Raw genomic sequence first — 19,169 nt, 5'->3', positions numbered from 1 at the left:
GCGAGAGCAGGGGCCCGATTCGATCCCAGCTCGTCGCGCTCTCATTGGGCGTGGTCCGATTTCTTGCTCAATTTTGCGCTCTTCGCGACCGCGAATCAGGTAGCCGTCGAAGATACCGTCACCCAGTTACATCAGTGAGCGGGTACAACTTGATATGTGTGTGTGTGTGTGATGGCGGTAATGTGATGTGATGTTGTGTGGGCCTCCAGGGCTCTGAGCAGAGTGGTATAAAAGCCGAAAACCATCTTCCGTTGGTATCATTCGCATCAGACTTGCAAGATCGAGCAAACTACTGATCAACACAGCAGCCATGGCCTTCAAGGTATTACATCCTTTTTTAGTCCTTCTTGACATAAGTTCAAACTGCACCGGGAAAGTACTATCGGTCGATCCACGATAAGTCGGTGAACTTCTTCGCAACGCAAAGTTCATCGGTTTCTGGTTGGGTTCTCCGTAATTACAATTTGAAAATAATAACGGTGCGCTCATAACATAGTATTTCTCATAACATCATTAATCGACATGAAAAAAATAAAACAATATTAACGATATTTGCGGGACCACTCGAAAATAGCACGTTTAACATTTTCCTAAATAAATTTCGCACCTGCTTAATTTTACGCTATAAGTTTACTCGTAAAATCTTTCATGATTTTGACTGAGTTTGCTTAACTTACATTAGTTTATATATTTTTTTCATTGTGCAATTTGCTATATCAATTCTGTATATCTTTTTTATATATCTATCTATATATATTTTATATTTCTGTACAGTTCTGTATTTTCGCCCAATTCTATGTACACCCATATTATATTTTACAATATTTTATTCGATTTATTTATTACGTTTTTTCCGCAGTTCCTCGCTTTCGCCGCCCTGATCGCCGCCGCCAACGCCGGTGTTATCGCGCCTGGTGCCCCTCTGGCCTACGCTGCGGCTCCCGCGGTTGTCGCCAAGACCGTTGACGCCGACTACGACCCGCACCCACAGTACAGTTACGCATACGACGTGCACGACAGCCTGACTGGTGATGACAAGAGCCAGCAGGAGACCCGCGATGGCGACCTCGTCCAGGGTAGCTACTCCCTCTTGGAAGCCGATGGCACCAGGCGCATCGTCGACTACGCCGCCGACCCAGTCAATGGATTCAACGCCGTAGTCCGCAAAGAACCCGCCGCCGTTGCCGTCAAGGCCGTCGCCCCTGCACCCCTCGCTTACGCCGCCCCGATCGCCAAGATCGCCACCCCTGTGGCTCATGCCCCTCTGGCCTACGCCTCCCCGATTGCGAAGATCGCCACCCCCATTGCTCATGCACCCATCGCCTACGCCTCGCCGATCGCCAAGGCCATCTCCTACGCCGCCCCCGCTGCCTACCTCCACTGAACTGTGACCTGATCACTACTTAGGAATGATACTTACCGAATAAATATCAGTTCTTGTAGCAAGTATATAAGTTTTACGAAATTATCTTCGCCTCTATCTGCAATGTATTTTTTCGTTAATCAAGTGGGAACCTAGAAAAAAATCCGATTTAAATTGCGGGATATAGCAGCTGCGTTTATTATTAGAAAGAGCCCTTTTTTAATATATATAGAATTCTAGAATTCATTTTCTCATGCTGGTAGATGACTGAAGAAACATCTTCAGCTATCTTTTTCTCGATGCGTGTGTGTATATTTTTCAATCATTTAGAATAAGACTTGGAATAATTGTGTTTTGAATGTGTAATAATCATGATTTTCTCACAGAATCATTTTTCATTTGTAGTTACTGTTTTTTCCTGATTGTCACTATTATTAAGATCTCAATCTGCTTAAAACTACTGACAACACAAAGTGATGCAATGCCTATTTTCCTTTTTATTAAAAATTAGTCACGTGCATCCATCGAACTGACAAGTAAAAATTGTATTATTCGGCAATTTCAAATGAGAATCGATGCTGTTTTCACGAGCGATATTGCATAAAATTACATAATTCGAGAGACATGTGCACTCAAATTTACAAACGCGAGTAATCGCGTAATAATGTAACGTAATACGTTGTCCAATTTGCTAAAAGGGGTAAAAAAAGAATCGCACGGATCGAAAGTTGTCGAGGAACCGCATCGAATTCGACCAGGCCCAATTAGTGAAATTAGGTCAGGTACTACCTGCCGCGGACTCACCGGTGTTATCTCGCCTTTCCGTGACATTACCGCATTACCGATTCACGAGCGCTCGCTGAGCACTTTCTCCGACGAAGTGCCAGCATACGGATTACATAACGTCGGTTACCACGCCTCGTCCCCAGCCGGCCCGACACACGCACCGGCCAGTCGACTCACGCGCATCGCATGTAATACGCGCGTAATGCGTAAAGGCGTGTTGCGTTATAGCCGGGAACCGTGGCCGGACCAGATTCGCACAATGCCGTGCGAACCTTGATCTACTTACCGGTCTGGCGTGGCCCGCAACGTACAACGTTTCGTGCGTACCCCAGTCCTCTCTGGCTGATCTGGATATCCAGCCTGTTTTGGCAACGAGAAAAATTCTGAAGAGAAGTCTCTTGCGAATTTCTATAGTTTGTTTATGTGGATATAACATAATTACGTCATATCTAGAAGGAGATGTGGAAGCTTGAAAAGGAAGCAAACTTGTAAAAACGGATTATCAAAACAGTTGTTTTCATAAGAATTTATTATCAAAAAAGAACATTTGTATATCTACTATACGGTACGATTGAAGGCACTTTATAATTTGCAAACTCTTGTTCCTAAACTAAGTGTTGTAACAGCTTTAATAAGCTATGAATTTGAGTTATGTAAAGAATACTTATATCGTGCGTATACAAACATATATTCTGAATAATTTCTTCTGTCTTATGAAAAGCATACAAAGTAAATTACAAATTTTACTTTTAATCCTTTCACTCTTAAACCAAGTTTGAGAGTTTCTCTCTTTCAACACAAAACAAATAAATTATTTTCACTTATTTTTAGAAAACAAGTTTTATACACCTACGCTAAAATTAAAATTTTTTTATATCAGGTAAACGTGTAATAACATTGAAACACTAAAAAAAAAATGAAAATTTATTGACTCAAGCCTCTTCTCTCTGGTGGCTGTAATCTAGAAAAAAAAGAAATATACATTCAAACCATTCCAACGCAATGTTTTTGAAATTATTAAATTTATTTGGCAATATTATAAACTTTTATGATATTTAAAAATAAAACTATTATTTGAAACAGACAAAATATTTATATTTTCTCGATAAAAACTTTTACTTACTGATGAATTGTTACATAATCATCGGCAAGAATGTGCGATGTATCTAGAGGTGTAAGGAAAGCAAATTGACTCTGTGGATGTGATTTAGTGTGATCCAAAAGAATATCCATTATCACCCGTCGGTTTACTTTGTCCTATAAACAAACGCACATATAGACGGTTATTTTTTTTAACAAGACAAATTCAAGATATATACGTATGAATAACTTACCATGAATACATCGAATTCATCGAGAAAGTAAAAAGGTAACTGAACACAATCCCATAGAGCCAAGATAAACGCGACGGTCGAGTAAGATCGTTCGCCTCCCGAGAGCGATCTGGTGTCGTTACCAGATTTTTTATCATCTCGTGCACAAACATGCAAATCAAGTACTTTGTTTACGTGATCGATCACTACAGTGCCCTGGTAAAAAGAAAGTAGAAAAATCATTTGTAAATAAAAAAATTAATAGAATTAAAAAATATTTCTATATAACTATATCAATATTTCTATATACCTTGTATTGTCTTAAAGAGAGCATATCAGTGAAAGATTTTTGCACATAAACACTATACATATCCCTCAATTGGAGAAACATTTTCTGTCGATGTTTAACTCGTTCGATATGTTTCTGCAAAGCATATAAATGTGTTGTAAGTACCTATTCTCTTGAATAATTAATGGTCAGTAAAAATTACATGGATAATTTACTTACTTCATAACTTTTCTTTAATTTAGAAGCAAACTCAATGTTTACTCCATACTTTTGCTGTTTTTGTGACAATTGTATCCGTAATTCATTCACACAGCCAAACTGATTTTCTATTTCGCGAATTTTATCTTTTAAATCAGTCAATACAGTTTTGATTTGGTTTATCGACCTGTAAAAAATAAAATATCAAAATGTAAGGTAAATAAAGTATAAATAAAAATTAAGAATTATGAAATAATTTGGAATGCACACATAACATCACATCAATATATAATATCAACCTGGTAGTATTTATTCTAGCACATTTTTCAGTAGCAACGGAAACCGCTTTCTTTGTAGCTCTCTCTTGTATTTCGAATTCCCCCGTTGCGCATTGTATAGCTTGACGAGTATCCTGTAATTTTCGAGTAGAACGTTGACACTCGTACCGATGCCTTTCCTTCTCTCGTGTCAATTCCCTTATTTGGTCCTATATAAAGATAATTAATACGTTAAACAGGGCGAATAAGAGTCAAATTTCAATAAAAATTCTAAATCTAATAATAATTTATTCTAATATTACAATATATATTGCAAAGAATATCACGTAATTTTTTGCGTTTCGTCCCGGTTTCCACTACTGGACTTATCAGTAAAGTCTTGTGTCCACGATACTAGAAATCGGTCCGAGATCTCGGATGAAGGAAAAATTGACCAATTACATTGGTCATGTGACCAAATTGTTCAAATGTGATTTGTTAATTCTTTCTTCATCCGAGATCTCGGACCGATTTCTAGCATCGTGGACACAAGGCTTAAGGCATTGTAGTGGAAGTCTACCTTATATGCCTTGGTAAGTTATTAAATTCTATATAAAGAGATATACGCGTGTCTCAGCACTTACGAGAATTTGCGAATATCGATAGATCTCTGATGGCGAGTCGACGTAGTGATATTCTTCGCAATATATTTATCCAAAGTAAGAAATATATGTGAAATGTACCCCCCTCCCCAAATATTGCGCACCGAAAGATTTTCGGTCTTGCAACGCAACTCTAATCTGAAATGTCCCCTCTCCTTATATAAAGATATATAAAATATTACCTATTATATTCTATATTAATAGATATTAATTATTAAACTAACGAATAAACATACTTTAAGAGGATCAACAACTGTGTGTAAATTATGCCTCAAGTCCCTGCAACGCTTAACTTCCATATCAAGAGACTCAACGTTCTTTTGAAGTTCTTGCACATTCTCCGCTAAAAGTTTTCCCGCGGCACTTTCAAGCGCAATCTTCTTTTCTATTTCAGCAGCTTCGTGCCGCTATTAATAATAAATTAAACAATGTAACTATATTATTCTGGAAAATAAAAATAGTACTATTACAAAATATTTTTAATTACTCACGAAAACATCAACAGAAGTGCCTTCAATCGTCTCAATTTTATCTTTTAATTCATTAATTGAATTAGTACATTCACTTTGCGCGGATCTTAACTTGCGGACCATTGTGTTTACGTTAGTTAATTCGGAATTAGTACGATTTAGTTTTTCACGTATAGCATTACATGCTACGATAGCTTCCTGCTTTTTGTTTTCCGCTACCTGAAGTTCTTCTTTTAGCGTTCTAAATGAGAAATTAATAGAATTATTAATAATTGCATTAAATTTTCTTTTGTATAATATAAAATTATCGAACAGAGTTTACTGTTCCAAATTAAGTTTGTAGCACTTACTGCATTGCTTCCATGGTAGAAACTTGAAGATACTTAGCACGTGTCCCACAGTTTCCACCGTAAGTTCTATAATTTGGGTCAGGAAAGAATGTGTCACCATGAAGAGTAAACGCTCTTTTGCAATTTTGTGGCACTTTTGTCGCATCTGACATTATCACGCAAGCTTCTTCATTTGTTGGTATAAGAAGTATGCATTCAATTTCACGTTGATCAATCAAAGAATTAGCTACGACAGGATCTTCTATAACCATTGCTTCCAAGAGATTGGAATACTGTGGTGAATATGTACAATGACGTCTAACATCATGTATCTAAAAATTTAAAAGATTTAAAGTTTAAAACTTTAATGTTAATTTGACTTTAAGATGTTTAAAACTTTTTTTTTCTAAAACCAAGAGAGACAAAAAAGAAGAGATTTAAACCTCTTAAATTTAAAATAACATTGATGCAATCTTAGTTATGCACATTATCTAAGTTAAAAAGACATTATTAATTATGCTTGCTTGCTTTTCTTATTTAAGAAGTTAGTGGAAATATTAAATATTTATATACAGTATTTATTTCTATTATTCTTCCAATAAATACTTTAATTTTAAAATAATAAAGATTATGTTCTCTCACCTGATTAAAGAATTTGCTACATATTATTGGGAGAGTACTCTCATGATAGAAAATTTCTTTCATAATACTGTTCAACAATTTGGCATCCTGACTATTATCAACACAGAACGAGCTAAGGGTGCCAAAACCTAGAAAATTTTCTATAGCCGGGGCCCAAGCGGCATCCTTCAATTTTATGAAAGCACCTATTTAATCACGTAATTTAATAAAATAACTAACTTTATACAATAGTTAATTAATTTCGACATAATTTTACATACCAATAGGACCACGTGGTTTTTCCTTGAATCGTTTTTTCTGATATTCCTCCTCGATTCTCTTCAACAGGCGCGGCATGTTTCGTCCAAATACACTTAATGCATTATCGGATTGTTGCTCAACAGCATTTAAGTCCTTTCTGATCTTTTCTTTAATTTCATAAAATAAAATAATTTTTTTTATATACTCTAATTATGGGAGTTATTAATATTACTACTAATTTGATATAATTTACGTATATGCCTATCGAAATTGTCCATTTCATTTTTGGCGTATGTCACTTCTTGCTGAAGTCGCATTTTATCGGCCTCTAAATGCATCAATCCAGTTTGCTTAGTGCGTAATGATGCTTCAAGTTCATCCAATTTTTCCTCCAACTTTGATAGGTGCTCTTTCATTTCTTTTTTCTTGTTATATTCTTCATTATTGCAACTATAAAGACATATTTAACATATAAACTTAAAAAAGAACATAAAAACAAAATATTATTCAGAAATATATTCTTACCTTTCAAGCTTTTGAATTTCCTTCTTCACCAAATTAGCATCCTCTTCATACCGTTTTATTTTGCTTGTTACAGAACGCCATTCGCGCTGTTTATTTAAATACGCCTCATTAGCAACCTTATGTTTCTGTTTTGCACCATCATAAGCTTCGGTGCTATCTATTACTTCCCGTTCTGCTTCCCGAATTTTTTCCTTTATTTTTCTATAAAGTAATAAACACACGATGTAAGATAACATTTATAACTTATGTTTTATCTTCTCTATAAAATAAAGACACAAGATAAGATATAAGATAATTCATTTTTTGCAATAAATAACATATACAATAAATGTTAAAATTTATCAATTAATAATAGATCCTATTAAAAGTAAATTATAATATATTAATTTCATTTTACATAATTTTTTTATTTGTAAATTGATTCTTACTCGATATTTTCATCAATTTCTTGGTCTTTTGCTTCTGTAGACAATTCCATATTTTGAAGCTCTTTTAATTTATCTTCGTACATCTTTAAAGTTTCCTGTGCTTTATTAAGTTTGGTTTCTTCCACAATCGCCTAAATAAATAATAAAACTTTTATTTAAAAAATTATTTATCAATTTCTATTTTCTTTAAACTGATACTCACTGTAGCCCAATGAAGTTCCATTTCGAGATTAGATAATTCTGCTCGTGATTCGTCCATTTCCTCTAATCTACGTATGCTTTCCTCCAATTTTTGTATTTGTTTCTTTTCGTGATACAAAGTCTGACACATAATAAGAAATTAGAATACTTGTCCACAATAAGATAAATTAATTTAGCATACATACCTCATTATATTGCTTTAATTTATCATATTCTTCTTCACATATATTAAGAGCCTCCATATAATTATTTTCAATAGAATCTAATAAAGTAGCTTTCATGAACAGAGTATACTTTTCTTCAGGCTTAGAGGTAACTAAAAATGTTCTTGAAACATCCTGATTCAACACAGATATTGGATTATCAATTTGTATATTCATCATTGTTATAATATTGTCCAATTCGTCTCGTTTTGTAGAAATAATTTCTCCTGCAAATAATAAATTTCTGTAAGTACATACTTCTTGGAGATTTAAAATAAACTTATATTTCAATTTCCAAGTACCTCTCCAATTTTTAATCTTATATGATGAGGTAGTTCCAATGGTACGTAAAACTATAATCGTATCACCGTAAATATCTGGCTTGTAGGCAGTGTCTCCTTTATTTACTAAAGTTATCTCAACAGTAGCAGAATTTCTGCCTTTTTTTATAAACTCTAAATTGTCATAACAAACAATATATTATTAAGTTATTCTACAATATGTATATGCAATATAAAAAAAAAACAAATTGTATATAATAACCTTTAACAGAGGTTCCTCTACTCGTAACATTTGCCCTAGCACCAAGTCCGACAGTCAATGCAGTCAATATGGCACTTTTGCCACTGCCGTTACGTCCCACGATAAAGTTAACATTCTCGTTTAATGTTATTTCTAGTGCATCGTGGCACATAAAGTTATTAACACGAATCTTTTTCACCTTTCCAGCCGTACACTATAACAAACATGATATATTAAATGTATTTAAAATATATATTTTAAAAACCCTGTTAAATATATTTAAGATATATGTTATAATAATCCTGAATAAAACTGAGATTGGTTCATTTATATTAAAATCACAAGTTTAATACAAGGTGATGATTGATTTTATGGTTTTCAACTAAAAAACTAGAACAATTGTTGAATACTTTCTATTTAGTAACACAATTCGATACAAAGATTATTTTACCTTTCTTGACAATCAGTGAATAACAAAAATAAAATAAGGCTTGTGTCTGCTTGTGTCATCAAATGGAAAACATCCAGTATGAATCTAAGATTTTATGACCTTAAAAATAATCTACTCAAAAATTGTTTTAAATAAAATTTAATTAGTGTTTCAAAATTGAATGTCTAATTGATTTTATAATTGTTCGGGACTTTTTGATTATTTGAAAAATTGTTTGGTGCTTCCTATTTAGTAGACATAAATAGACACACATATCAATCTGTCTTTGGATGCTTCTTTTTAAGAGACAATCGACATAAATGTTGTTCTATCCTTCTTAGCATTCGATGAATAATAAAGATAGAATTTATGGGTTGACTTACATCATCAAATGGACAGCACCCTTTGTTATTCATTGTATATCCGAATAGAATTACATTTGTGTGCCAACTTATTATTGAATGAAAAAAATCAGTTATCGACTAGCATGCAAGGTACGTACCTCCTCATTCTGCACTGCATCATCCTCGATACGTTTGGAACGTTTGGCCTGGTGCTCGTCCAACTTTTCTGCCGTTTTTCTTCTTCGAGTCCTCGCGTCGTTTTCCATGCTTCTCGTAATATGAATCGATGGTGCATTTAAACAAAGAGCGACCGCAATCGCGCCGTTCAAATCCAATCTCCGTGACACCTCTATCGAAATACGTTGCAAGATTCCGCCGTCGATCTAGTCGATCTCTTAATCGTTGGAGTTTGTCAAGCGAATAAGAGATTTGTATACTCCGTCTGTAATCTCTCACGCCGAACACAGAAATAATCGAAACCCATGTGAGCACCACTCCTATTCGCTTAGCAAGTTCCTGTTCGTTCCTGTTCGTTCCCGCCAGACCGTTGTAGATTGTTCTCCACTTTCCCCTTCTTCCTTCTATAACGATGTCCTTGACTAGCTTAACTCGACATTCCTAAACGCGTCTCGCAGTGACCCGCGCGCTGATTGGTCGACTCCGCTAACTCCACTTTATGAATCCGTCGTAAAATTGGTGGAAGTGGAGCCAGTGGATTGAGTCATCTTGAAACAATTAAAAAGTGAAAATAACAAAAGTAAACAAATTTACTGGAATATTTATAATTTTATTATTAGTACCCGGTAAATACCAGGTTAGTACCTGGTTAAATTTCGTCGAGGGTGTAATCGCACTCTTGAATTACGGTGTACATACGTATGTGTGTACAAATCTGTTAGACTAGCGTATTCGATTTATTAACTTTTGACTCGATTCCGAGTCAATAGTTTGTTCTTTTTAACTGCATTTCTTGAAGGGTTTAGCTCTTCTTTTGCAGGTATACAGAACAGACTATTAGACTATTGATTCGGAGTCAGGTTGAGTTAGTAATGGCTGCATACAATGAAGGAATAACAGAGAATAGGAACAGAAGTGAGAACAAGAATTTCAACCCATCAGAAATTGTGTATTCCACGATGCATCGTTTCTTTACTTCTTTACTTAATGGCTCTCGCTTCTACAAACAAATAGCAGGTCGATATTTGGCATAGTCCTCTTCTCTTTTGTTTCAGGTTCCCCATCCCCACCCATCCACTTTCTGTGGAATATTCTGTAACTATTTTTACACGCCTACCGACAATTGTCGATATCGTTGCGCAGGTCATCTCTGTGGAAGGTTGGAGGTGGTTGGAGATATCTTGAATATGACTAGTCAAGTTTACCTCGAATGTGTTCCGTTTCTTGCATGATACGCATAATTCATCGTTTATCTTTGTTGCTCGTCAAATGTTAAGCAAAGGCAATTGATGCATCATACGTGAAACGTAACGCACATCTCGTCCACGAGGACTGTTACGTCCTACGTAAAGCCAGAAACACATAGAAAAACGTAAGGCCGTAAGACGTATCAGTAAGGAAATCTAACAGGACCAGAGATTTATATCTTGAAGAAGGAAAAGAACAAGAGATCGATACGACATGCATCGTTACTATAATTTGAAATTTTTATTCTCTGTTCCTATATTCCTATTCCTTCATTGTGCGTAGTCTAAAGGCCTATGCACAAAAGAACAAATATTAGGGCAGGAATAAATATTGGATGCATCCAGAAATATGACCACTCATTGGGTGCATCCAGAAGCACGACCGCTCATTGAGCGCTCAGTGAGCTTTTTTATCTGATTGACATATTCCATTACATCTAAAAATATAAACCAAACAGAGCGTTCAGTGAGCGATCGTGCTTCAGGAGGTCGATTGTGTATCTCGAAATGAAATAAAAATTACAAAAGTGAGCAAATTCACTAGATATTGACCAATTAAATTATTAATATTTTAGTAAAAATTTGTTCACCTTTGTAATTTTCATTTTATTTTAAGATACACAATTGACTCCATGGATGCACCCACTAAGATTTGAATTTATCAGAAACCGTATATTCCGGTGTAACTGGCATCTGATAGGTTGAAATCTTAATATTTATTCTTATTTCTAATATATCCTCCATTGTGCGGAGAGCCTAATAAGGCCGGAATCAGACTACGGAATGAAGTGAGATTGAGAATTGAAATTTGACCAATGAGAATAAAAGAATTTTAGCTTTTATTATTTTGATTGGCCAAATTTCAATCTTTCAATCTTCAATCTCAATCTTTAATGCGTAATCTGATTCCGATCTAACACCCATTGCCATCAATGTAGATCGATTTTAATCTTATATAGCGTTTTTTATTAACGGAGTCGGGTCGAGTCAGTTAGGGTTGGATTATACTGGCCGTAATCTGTTAACTTATGCCATAATCTGTAAAAATTGACCAATTATAATCGATTATTCCCCTCTCATTCAACTGTGATTGGTCAATTTTTACAGATTACGCCATAAGTTAATAGATTACGGCTAGTATAATCCAACCCTTAATCGAAAACGCTATTAGTTTACTGTTTAGCATGCTGTTTTTTCTAATCCTAAAAAATTAGAAAAAGGTAAAAGAATAAATTGAACTAAGATTAAAGTTAATCTTACATTGGTGAAATTGGGTAGAAATCGAATACGTTATAAATCCGTTAAATTCTTAAAGGGTGATATTCATAGTTCATTTTTATTTAAAGACCGTCTTAAAGTGCTAATGCAATTCTTCTGGTTGGTTCATAATATTTGAAAATTGCACTTAAGACAATCATAAATATATAAGAATTGACTATCAATTGGCCTCTGATTGGTTAATGATATCTTATTAAGACCTAAGATAGTCTTATGGCTTCTGCACACTGGACGCGCGGAAACGCTTACGCGTGGTAAAATGTGACGTAGTAACCAACAAGCTTACGCAACTCCTAACATGTTCGTTGGTTTTCGCCTCTTTAATATAAGAATCAACTATGAATACCAGCCTTAAATCTGATAAAGTCTGGCGAAGTCTAATAAATAATAAAATCATAAATTCCTCGAAGTCTGATGAAGTTCGGCAACATTCGATGAATTCTGGTGAAGTCTTAAAGTCCGTAGTATATACATCTATTTTATGAGTGATTTTCTCCTCGAAATTTGTTCTTTTGTAATTTTTACCTCATTTCAAGATATAGAATCGATCCTCAAAAGATCCAAGCTGTATTCCATTATTTACCACAAGTACTGAACATCTATAGTTCTTGTTACATATACTATAGATTTTAATACCCATGAGTTGTGCGTTCCATTTAAAGATCATAATGCTCACGAGCATCGTTTGTCTTTATTTAACATTTGATAAACGATAAGGATGAAATGATTGCACGAATGTTAAGCCCACATTCTACAATTTTAAAACTCATTCTATATTCTGCGTAAGCGTAGTTGTAAATGGTTGTAGTTGTAAGAATTCATTATTTCTGATCTAATCCGTTTTTGCATGAAAAATATACATTTTTATTAAAAAATAAAAAATTAATTATTCTCTTTATTAAAAAAAAAATTAATAATTAATAATTCTACATTTAATATTTTATATTCTCTATTTAATTTCATATTAATGAAATATATTGTATTAGTACAAAGTTAATTGAAGTTTAGAGTTCAAGTATTCTCCAATTCAACAATAGAGATTGAATAATTCAGTAATTACTAAAGGGGAGATTTATTGTAGAGGCTTTGCTTTACAGTCGTTCTTGTTGGGGTCGGATATGTGTAACGTAGTAGCACCTGTCGAACCACCTGTTACACCGCGTCATTGCAACCGCGTTCCAACATTCCAGTCGAGCGCGGAGAAAACGATGAACGGATGAACGCGCGTGCGCATCGCACATACAGATTCACTTCAAAAGTGACGTATGTATGTATGTCTCACTCGCCGCTGCTTTCACTCACTCTCACTCCGCGCTCATCAACTCCACTCGGCGTTCTGGAAATCTACGCTACCGCGCAGTGCCGTATTTGTTTTCATCGCGGCCCCGTGCTGTCGCACAAATAAACTCAGGGTCGATTCGGTATTTTGAAACGAGTTTCAAAAATGAGCAAATTTTTAAGGTTACAGTGTTGATTATGGAATATTCTAATAATTTCGCTCACTTTTATAATTTTCGCCTCGTTTCAAGACACGAAATCAACTCCCCTTCTTCCTTCCGCCTCTTTGGCGTTTAATTTAAATTATTAAAGAATTTTTTTTTGGAATTTAATTTATACCGACTTTATTTTACTTTACGAGTGGAACAGGACAAGTCAAATTATCTTTCAATTTTTTTGTGAATGATGTAGAAAACAGTAAAAAAATGTATAACAGATTATGGAATATGTGCATCATTCTTTTTGGACTCACGTGCGATATGTGGCGCATTATTTTTATGTTTCGAGAATAAACCAAAGTGTCGCGAGAATCGTAACGGAGAAGTAACGTAAAATTTCAGTCGTTTGACCTCGTGGAAGAGCCCCGACGTCATCAAGCCGTTCTAGTAAATCCGCTCCTGGATGTTTCTGGCAGCGTTGCATTTCCTCCCACCATACGCAGCCCCCGCGTATTGGTCGCAGTCCCTTTAAAATTTGAATCTCTGTCGGTTACTAGTCTGTTGCAACAGTACTCCATGCGGGTATCGCAATTGCGTATCCGTCTTGATCTGGTTGGGTAATCGTGCCCAAGGCGAATTCGCGAATCCAGGACCAGGACCGCGACGACGATCGGTGAATGTGGATCACCTGTTGCTGTTGATTTCCACGAGGATAGTCGTGGCGTGAGGTAAATCCAAAGGATATGCAATATCCTTGAACAAACGAAGGAAAGAGAAGCCTAAGTCTTTTCGCGACACTTTGCAGCACGTTCAAAATTCTACCCGAATATTACTCAAACATCACTCAGATATCGCGCGTTATTGTTTTTTAACATTCAGCGAACAATAAGAATAAGACGATACTAAGCAGAGTAGTACTCCGGTGAGAATCTGAATATAGCTGATAGATCTCATTCATCTCATTGCAGTGCGGACGAACATCCGGCTGCGAGCAATGTCGGAGACGAGCGGGGACAATGCCAAGTACAAGTGGACGCCCGAGAGCACCGCTCTACTTGTCTCGGTGTGGTCCGACCGGCAGGTACAGAAGCAGCTGGAATATGCTCCCCGGCCACAGGTGATCTGGGAGAGCGTGGCCCGCTACATGAAAAAGAAAGGTTACAACGTCGCAGGTAAGCAATGCCGATCGCGTATGAAGCAAGTCCTGGTGTGCTATCGTGAGGCCAAGCGGGTAGGCACTCAAGCTTGCGTGGAACAATACTATGAGACCATAGAACGTGTGTTAAAGAGCAAGCGTCTGGAGCATACTAACATCAATGGTGTGGATACTGTGGGTGAGTACAAGAATTACTGATTTTGTAGTACAATTTTTGATTCGGAATTCCAAAATATAAAAAATATTTAATTTGGCCTGAGCAGGTTTGTATCAATCTAGGTTTGGATTAATTGTACACTCTGCTATTGGTAGAACATATAATGCTATTAATCCAACTTAGGTTAATGCAAATGATCCTAAAACATGATAAAGAATATTCAAGGCATGTTTTCAAAACTTTACTCTGAATAAAAGGGTTATGCCGCCATGCCGGTGTTCAGATGTTATTTCAAGAATGTCTTAATAATCATAAATATTGTAAATAAATAAAATACTAATGTAATAGACATCACAGAATTATATTTATTACTAAAGAGAAGAATAAGACTATTATTTTAGCATCTAATACAAAGCTTATTGTTTCAAAATATTAAGGATTAATGTGCATAGCAAATAGGTTAATATTACTTCTAATTATTATTAGACTCAACTGTAAAGTCACCACCAAAGGATGTAAAAACCAATAAGAATTTGCAGATGAGACTGAAAGTTCAAGAGCCTGTGCAATCTCTCTTTCGAACGGACGCTTTGTCCCCCACATGGGCGATGGGATGTAAGGCATTTTGTTTTTCCATAAAAAATCTTATCTATCTGATGTTAGATTTCATGATTTTTTTTCTTTGCAGATGAAAATGAGTATCCAGAGTCACCTGAATCAAATGAGACCATTGTAGCCAAGCCATACAGAGTCTTTTCTCCTACGAGAGACGTTGCCATAAACACTGGCGAGCGTTTCACTCAGACTAGTAATCAAGCGGTACAGAAAAACCCAATCGTGAATCCAATAGAGAAGCCGATACGATCAATCGAGAACTATCAACAAAATTTATTGGCGCCTTTTTCATACGGAGAGATTCCTTATCAGAACGCAGTGCAGAATGTACAGAATCAAATTATTCAAGAGAACATGCAACAATATCATAATATCCAACAACAAAATTATACTGGATGGAATCAATTACCACAACCAAATGTGCTGACGAATAATCGACTTGATTTCCAGCAGAACGTGCGTAATCAACTATACGTGCCGAATGGAACACAGAACAATGTGATGCAGAATCCTAATGTAGAGAATATCGTGCGCCAGCAAAACCAACTGCACCGAAGTGCACCATATGCAAATAATCAAGCGATGCCGCAGGAGCCGCGGAAAATTGCTTACGCACAAAACATGACTACATATAGACAATATCAAGATGTAGAACCTCGTCTTACTTATATAACGAACATTATTCCTAATGGATCGTCACCGGACTATTCCCCGGACGTTTCTCAAAACTTAAATGATGCTTTCTGCGAGTCAAAGAGCGACGATAAGACACATACCTTGAATGAAACATACAGCCGACCCAATAATCCTACGGCGGATGCAACTGTTGTGACGAACAATGCGACTTGTAACGACGACACTTTGCTGCTGGAATTGTTGTTGGATTCACCTACTCCATCAGAGAACTGTGGAAAATCGCGGGACAGTGCTGTGAATACAGATGTAATACCGAGCGCACCGTTCAGGAAGAAAAAAGCACAAAAATTGGAGCAGCTTGTATTCGATGCAATTAATTCTCAAAATGAAGTTGTTAATAAGGTAGAATATTGTATATTTATAATGTTCTTTTTATTAAACTTTATTATACTTTATACTATTTACTTGACTCGTTGCTCTCTTTATATTTATAATGTTTTATTATATTTGTTATTTTATTTTTCTTCTCTTTTATTTTTTTTTGTTCATATAACATTTATATTTTTAAATAATGCAGCTTTAATATTTATTTCAATTTTTCAGATTTTGGCTGCGCAGAATGATATGGTGACACGATTTCTTGACGTTGACCGAGATAGGCAGAACAGGCTCGAGAATAGATTGGATGATTTATTGAATGTTGTTCATGCTACGGTACTCAATAAGAACGAAACGCCTCCATCACCGCCAATGCCGGAAACTGTGATCACTTCCTTACTTCCGCCACCGAAGCCCGGAATGGTCCCTCCTAAATTGGATTTGGTTCCTCCGAAGCCTTGCCGTGTTCCTTGTACGATTGCGAATTCAAACATCGAACTAATCAATCAGAATCCTGTTCTGACTAGACCCGGCGTTGTGTCACCAATCACTGTTAGTCCAGCAGGCAAAAAGCTCGGCACGATATGGACGAAATTGGGTCCAGTGTCCACATCGCCGTTCGTGAAGGCTCAGCAACGACTTGGTTTTCAGCCTGTCTTCAACAATGACGCACGCACGAAATCGTCGGCAGAAAGACGTATTGTTAAAGAAATAGGCGGATTGCGTATAGACATGCGAGGTTTGATCTATGAAACATCGAAGCTGTTGGAAGCGGAGCGTGAACTCGAGGAGAAGATAGAAAACGCAAGACTGGAATTGATTATGGGTCAGACTTTGACCGCGCGTAGAAAACTGTTCACGCAGCGAGAACCCACTCCCATCATGATATTAACTGCGGCTTTCTTGGACGCCGAATGTCGCATATATGAACAAGATCCGCCTTATCACGGCATCTGGAATTCTCGGAAGGAGATACTCAAATACACACGACGCGATAATCTTGTGGCCGGACAAGGCGAGAGCTACGAGCGTATGCGTCAATTAAACGCGGCAGTTCGATGTAATTATCTGGACTGCGAGCCATGTGATACATCAACTCCAGCAAAACCACTCAACATTGGTCAAAACGCCAATAACGAAGACGGAATGCCGAAACAAACCATTCAGCAACTTGCGCGGCTCGTGATGAACAGCGCGAGATGGCGACATTCCGCTCCGCCGAACCAGCAGCAAAATTTAGTCTGTCCTCCAATTCAAACGGTAAATAAAAACGTTCAGGACGTCGAGTACAATGTGACTTTTACTGCCCCGAAGGCAAATGCACCTCCACCTCCTGGTGAATCGCAAGGATTCGTTAAAGGTTACGACATGCAGCAGAAACAAGACAATCATACTGAAGCAGCTTCTGACGGTAGACCGTTGGCAAATAATCCGCGTCAATCCAAGTTCCCGATGGGTTTCACAACTACTATGTTAGTCGCCAATGATCAAAAAAGCGCAACTCTACCGAAACAAAAGGGCGGAGTATCTAAAGTATTGGGATTCGTCGATAAACCTGTGACCGATCGTAAGAACAATGTTCGTTTCATGGACGAGGCATTGGCTGAACTACAGAGAATGTATATTGAGCGTCAGAATAATGAAATGTCCGAAGCATTATTGCCTTTCGTCATAAGTAACGGTAATAGTGCGATAAGCCTGCAGAATCGCAATCTGATAGAGCGTTATGTGAACGACTTGATGTCGAAGAAGTCGACTAGAGACAAGGACACGGACTCAGATAATGATGACGAATATCTCGACACTACCACTAATATGCATCCAACTTGCGTGATGCGTAGAGGCTCACTGACATCAAATGGCACAGCGTCGACGGAAACTGCTCATTCGACGAAACTTAAAGCAGCTAATCATTGTAGAATTAGTTAAGCACAGGGTGAGACAGAAATAGAATCATATTTTTTATATATTTTTTTCACTTGCGCGATCAGTTTTCTCTATGCATAATTGCTCAATTGTGATGTATACTAGGTTCCTCATCACTTGTTACTTTATGATACACTTATTATTGTTTTTCAATCAACATTATATTCTAATAAAAGTAAAACAAATAATGACCTTACAATAGTTATCGCATAGATGAAAGTTTAAATTAGCGATACTACTTAATGTTTAATCCTTAAATACTAGCAAGTAGCTACATATCAGCGATTAGTTACATATTTTCAAGCAAACTTGATATTAAATCCTCAGAAATTAAAAATTTGGATAATGCACTTAGGTATATTTCATTTCTTTTATAAAGAGAAAGAAGATAAAAATTAGTTATTGAACTATTGATTCAGTATGTGTCTAAGTAGGTCTCTTATTAGTGTTTTCTTCATTGTAAAAACCTGTTATTTTCTACTTTTTGTTATCTTTAAAATTTCCTATGTCAAATTTCCTTTTATGTCGCTATCTCTAGTAACTTCAATGTCTATATTAACATTATTTAATTCTGATTCGACTTTATTGTTACTTTTATATGAATAGAAGACAAAAATATATCACAAAAAGATTTTTTGCTCCTAAGATTATTAAACGATTTGTAATATTAGTATTTGTGATCAAGAGATCGTTATTTTATAAATTTCTTATCAGCAAATTAAAAACAAAAAGATAATGATATACAGTTATATCATTATCTTTTTATATAATATAATTAATATCAGAATTTTAGTGTTTCAAAATTCAAATGAACCTTTTATGCTTTATTTGTTATCAGGCTTCAATTAATATATTAGTAGTATCAATATAGTCAATCATACCATTAGCTTCCCTGTTTTTTACACAATCTTCTCAATTTGTTTAAAAAAAATTAAAAAGTATAAAATATAACTAATTTGAT

General features: G+C 36.0%; 3 protein-coding genes across 3 annotated transcripts; 2 read left to right on the top strand and 1 right to left on the bottom strand.

The window, feature by feature from the left end:
- The first annotated feature begins 271 nt into the window (after nucleotides 1–271).
- CPR1 (cuticular protein 1) lies at nucleotides 272–1,449 on the top strand. The gene is made up of 2 exons (XM_018536743.1): nucleotides 272–322; nucleotides 860–1,449. Exons 1-2 carry the CDS (start codon nucleotides 311–313, stop codon nucleotides 1,382–1,384), a joined length of 537 nt encoding a protein of 178 aa, XP_018392245.1. The 5' UTR covers nucleotides 272–310; the 3' UTR covers nucleotides 1,385–1,449.
- Nucleotides 1,450–3,030: 1,581 nt separating this feature from the next.
- SMC6 (Structural maintenance of chromosomes 6) lies at nucleotides 3,031–9,771 on the bottom strand. The gene is made up of 19 exons (XM_018536742.1): nucleotides 9,361–9,771; nucleotides 8,450–8,642; nucleotides 8,209–8,361; nucleotides 7,889–8,133; nucleotides 7,705–7,824; nucleotides 7,503–7,633; nucleotides 7,075–7,275; nucleotides 6,803–6,999; nucleotides 6,570–6,716; nucleotides 6,310–6,494; nucleotides 5,689–5,999; nucleotides 5,360–5,579; nucleotides 5,105–5,275; nucleotides 4,249–4,436; nucleotides 3,971–4,136; nucleotides 3,773–3,886; nucleotides 3,484–3,678; nucleotides 3,273–3,406; nucleotides 3,031–3,110 (listed from the first exon to the last, which is right to left on the bottom strand). Exons 1-19 carry the CDS (start codon nucleotides 9,466–9,468, stop codon nucleotides 3,074–3,076), a joined length of 3,216 nt encoding a protein of 1,071 aa, XP_018392244.1. The 5' UTR covers nucleotides 9,469–9,771; the 3' UTR covers nucleotides 3,031–3,073.
- Nucleotides 9,772–13,893: 4,122 nt separating this feature from the next.
- Nucleotides 13,894–18,211, top strand: LOC108771390 (uncharacterized). Its single transcript, XM_018536662.1, has 5 exons — nucleotides 13,894–14,068; nucleotides 14,309–14,674; nucleotides 15,140–15,268; nucleotides 15,342–16,306; nucleotides 16,508–18,211. The coding sequence occupies exons 2-5, from the start codon at nucleotides 14,335–14,337 to the stop codon at nucleotides 18,209–18,211; spliced, it is 3,138 nt and encodes a 1,045-aa protein (XP_018392164.1). The 5' UTR covers nucleotides 13,894–14,068; nucleotides 14,309–14,334.
- Nucleotides 18,212–19,169: the final 958 nt, after the last annotated feature.

Source organism: Cyphomyrmex costatus, unplaced genomic scaffold (assembly GCF_001594065.2).
Source record: "Cyphomyrmex costatus isolate MS0001 unplaced genomic scaffold, Ccosl1.0 scaffold158, whole genome shotgun sequence".
Classification (NCBI taxonomy): Eukaryota; Metazoa; Arthropoda; class Insecta; order Hymenoptera; family Formicidae; genus Cyphomyrmex; species Cyphomyrmex costatus.
Note: the sequence above shows the minus strand (reverse complement) of the source record. Positions and strands in the feature narration are given on the sequence as shown.

Excerpts from the sequence above, each read along its gene's own strand:
- SMC6 (XM_018536742.1), bottom strand. The coding sequence starts at position 9,468 with ATGGAAAACGACGCGAGGACTCGAAGAAGAAAAACGGCAGAAAAGTTG. Across the intron at positions 5,276-5,359 it reads GCACTTCTGTTGATGTTTTC|CGGCACGAAGCTGCTGAAAT; the intron begins GTGAGTAATTAA and ends TATTATTAATAG. Across the intron at positions 4,437-5,104 it reads CAGTTGTTGATCCTCTTAAA|GACCAAATAAGGGAATTGAC; the intron begins GTATGTTTATTC and ends ATCTTTATATAG.
- LOC108771390 (XM_018536662.1), top strand. The coding sequence starts at position 14,335 with ATGTCGGAGACGAGCGGGGACAATGCCAAGTACAAGTGGACGCCCGAG. Across the intron at positions 14,675-15,139 it reads CAATGGTGTGGATACTGTGG|ACTCAACTGTAAAGTCACCA; the intron begins GTGAGTACAAGA and ends AATTATTATTAG. Across the intron at positions 15,269-15,341 it reads CCCCACATGGGCGATGGGAT|ATGAAAATGAGTATCCAGAG; the intron begins GTAAGGCATTTT and ends TTTTCTTTGCAG.